The sequence below is a fragment of the Bison bison genome, unplaced genomic scaffold (assembly GCF_000754665.1).
Source record: "Bison bison bison isolate TAMUID 2011002044 unplaced genomic scaffold, Bison_UMD1.0 scf7180017864468, whole genome shotgun sequence".
Classification (NCBI taxonomy): domain Eukaryota; kingdom Metazoa; phylum Chordata; class Mammalia; order Artiodactyla; family Bovidae; genus Bison; species Bison bison.
In genome coordinates, this window is record NW_011495029.1 from 397689 (window position 1) to 399677 (window position 1989).

The 1989-nt window shown below is 53.9% G+C and overlaps 1 protein-coding gene across 2 annotated transcripts in view; it reads right to left on the reverse strand.

Moving 5' to 3' along the window:
• The window catches only part of FOXRED2 (FAD-dependent oxidoreductase domain containing 2), a 19782-nt gene that overhangs the window by 11881 nt on the left and 5912 nt on the right, over positions 1-1989 (reverse strand). For both annotated transcript variants that reach the window (XM_010860542.1, XM_010860541.1), the window contains exon 6: positions 5-99. In XM_010860542.1, the coding sequence (XP_010858844.1) occupies positions 5-99 (95 nt within the window). The remainder of the gene's footprint in view (positions 1-4; positions 100-1989) is intronic.

A 1989-nucleotide genomic window follows, 5' to 3' on the forward strand; every position in this document is an offset into this window, starting at 1 on the left:
GCCGGATGATGGCACTGGCCAGGTGTGTGATGGGGTGCTCGGTGGAGGGCCAGGCCACGCCGTGGTGGCGCTGCTCCAGCAGCCGGTGGACGGCACGCACTGAAACGGCCGGAGGGAGAATGGCAAGCTGCCTTTAAAATGTTACCTTTCACCTCTGGGAGGACGCAGAGTCCCCATCAGCTCTGATTCGGGACACACTCGTGTGCATGGCTCTGAGAAGATGTGTGTTCAGAGCTTTAGAGGAGGGTCGTACAGGTTTTCTGAGAAGGGCTGGAGGGGAAGTGTTTCTGGCTTAACGGTGTCTGTCGGGTGACTCAGTTCTCCTCTGGTGGGACAGCAACCAGAGAGGACCGTGAAATGAATGGGTGTGGCTAGATTTGGTCCCCAGGCCTGAGACTGCCTGTTTCTGCTTTAGGCCACCTGCATGTAAAAGTCCTGCCACTGCACATGAGACACGTCCACACCAGACCCAGAGCCTTTCTCTGCAACCTCTCGTCTCCCCATAGCCCCCATGTCTGTCAGAGACTCCCAGATGGAGAACCTCTGATGGCTCCCTCTCCTTCACAGCCAAAACCCAATCTCAGTTCTACTTTGAGATACTTTGTATATTTCTGGAAGGATAGAGAAGAAACAGTTATCTCCAACAACAGGGAACATTTTCTGTGGACCTGGGGCTGCCCTTACACAGCTGTGACACTGAGCCACCCCACACAGCTGCCTGCCTCCTCGAATCAGCACAACACCCAAGTCTAATAATGGCAAAGACACAGACAATTCACGTGACAAGAGACTCGGTCTGCCAATGGTCCCAGGAAAGGATGTTCAGGCTCATGAGACAGACAGACAGAAACCTGGTTCTCTGGAGGAAACAAGGTTAGGCTGAGTTGTGAAAGGCTGAGGAATTACATGGCTAGGGGAGTGGGGCAGGTGGCCAGACAAAAGGAGCACAGGTGCAAAGACATAAAACCTTGAGAGAAATGGGCGCATTCTGAAAAGGAGGCAAGGGCAGGCTGGGCAGCCGAGCTGGTGCTCTCCTGTATGAAGCTCTGGACACCATACCGAGGAACTGGCTGGGGAGCCCCTGTTTTTTGTTCGGACATGTTGTTCAAACAACAGTGTTTTGGTGGGTATCAGAGTGGCTGGATGGGAAGCCAGAGAGACCAGTGGCAGGAAGACCAGTCAGCAGAGACAAAGAGGCCCTGAGTCAGGCAAGCGAGGCTGGGATGGAGTGACGGGGGAAGGGAGGGGCAGGGCTCCCAGCAGGCCCTACCTTCCGCAGCTACCATCTCTCGTCTTCTGTGGCTTTCCTCTGCCTTGCTGTTTTCTACTTGCCTCCCTTGGGACCTGTTTCTCAGCTGAATGATGAGCAAGGTCGGGCAGGATATACCATGTACAGCTGCACTGCCCCTCCCCCTAGGCGGGTCCTCAGCCAGGAATAGTGACAACAGGTCTCAGTGGCCTGTCCACCCAGAACTGTTTCGCATTTGCCTGAAACTCAGTGGTGAGCTGGGAGCCTTTGAGTCAGACAGGTGTGGATTCAGATGCCACCGCTGCTTTCTGTTGGCTGGGCGACTTTGGATAAGTGACTTACGTTCTCTGTGCCCCCATTTCCTTCTATGAAAAAGGGAACTGAAATAACAAGATCTGTCTTATGGGGCTGTTGGAAGGATTGAGAATGTGAGATAGGTGGGGTTTCCCAGATGGGTCAGTGGTAAAGCATCCACCTGCCAATGTAGGAGGCGTGGGTTTGATCCCTGGTCTGGGAAGATCCCACATGCCTTGAAACAACTAATCACATGTGCCATAACTATTGAGCCTGTGCTCTAGAGCCCAGGAGCCACAACTACTAAAGCCCAGGCACCCTAGAGTCCGTGCTCTGCAACAAGACAAGCCACCACAATGAGAAGACACACACGGCAACTAGAGGAGTAGTCCGTGCTTGCTGCACCTAGAGAAAAGCCCACGCAGCAACGAAGACCCAGCACGGTC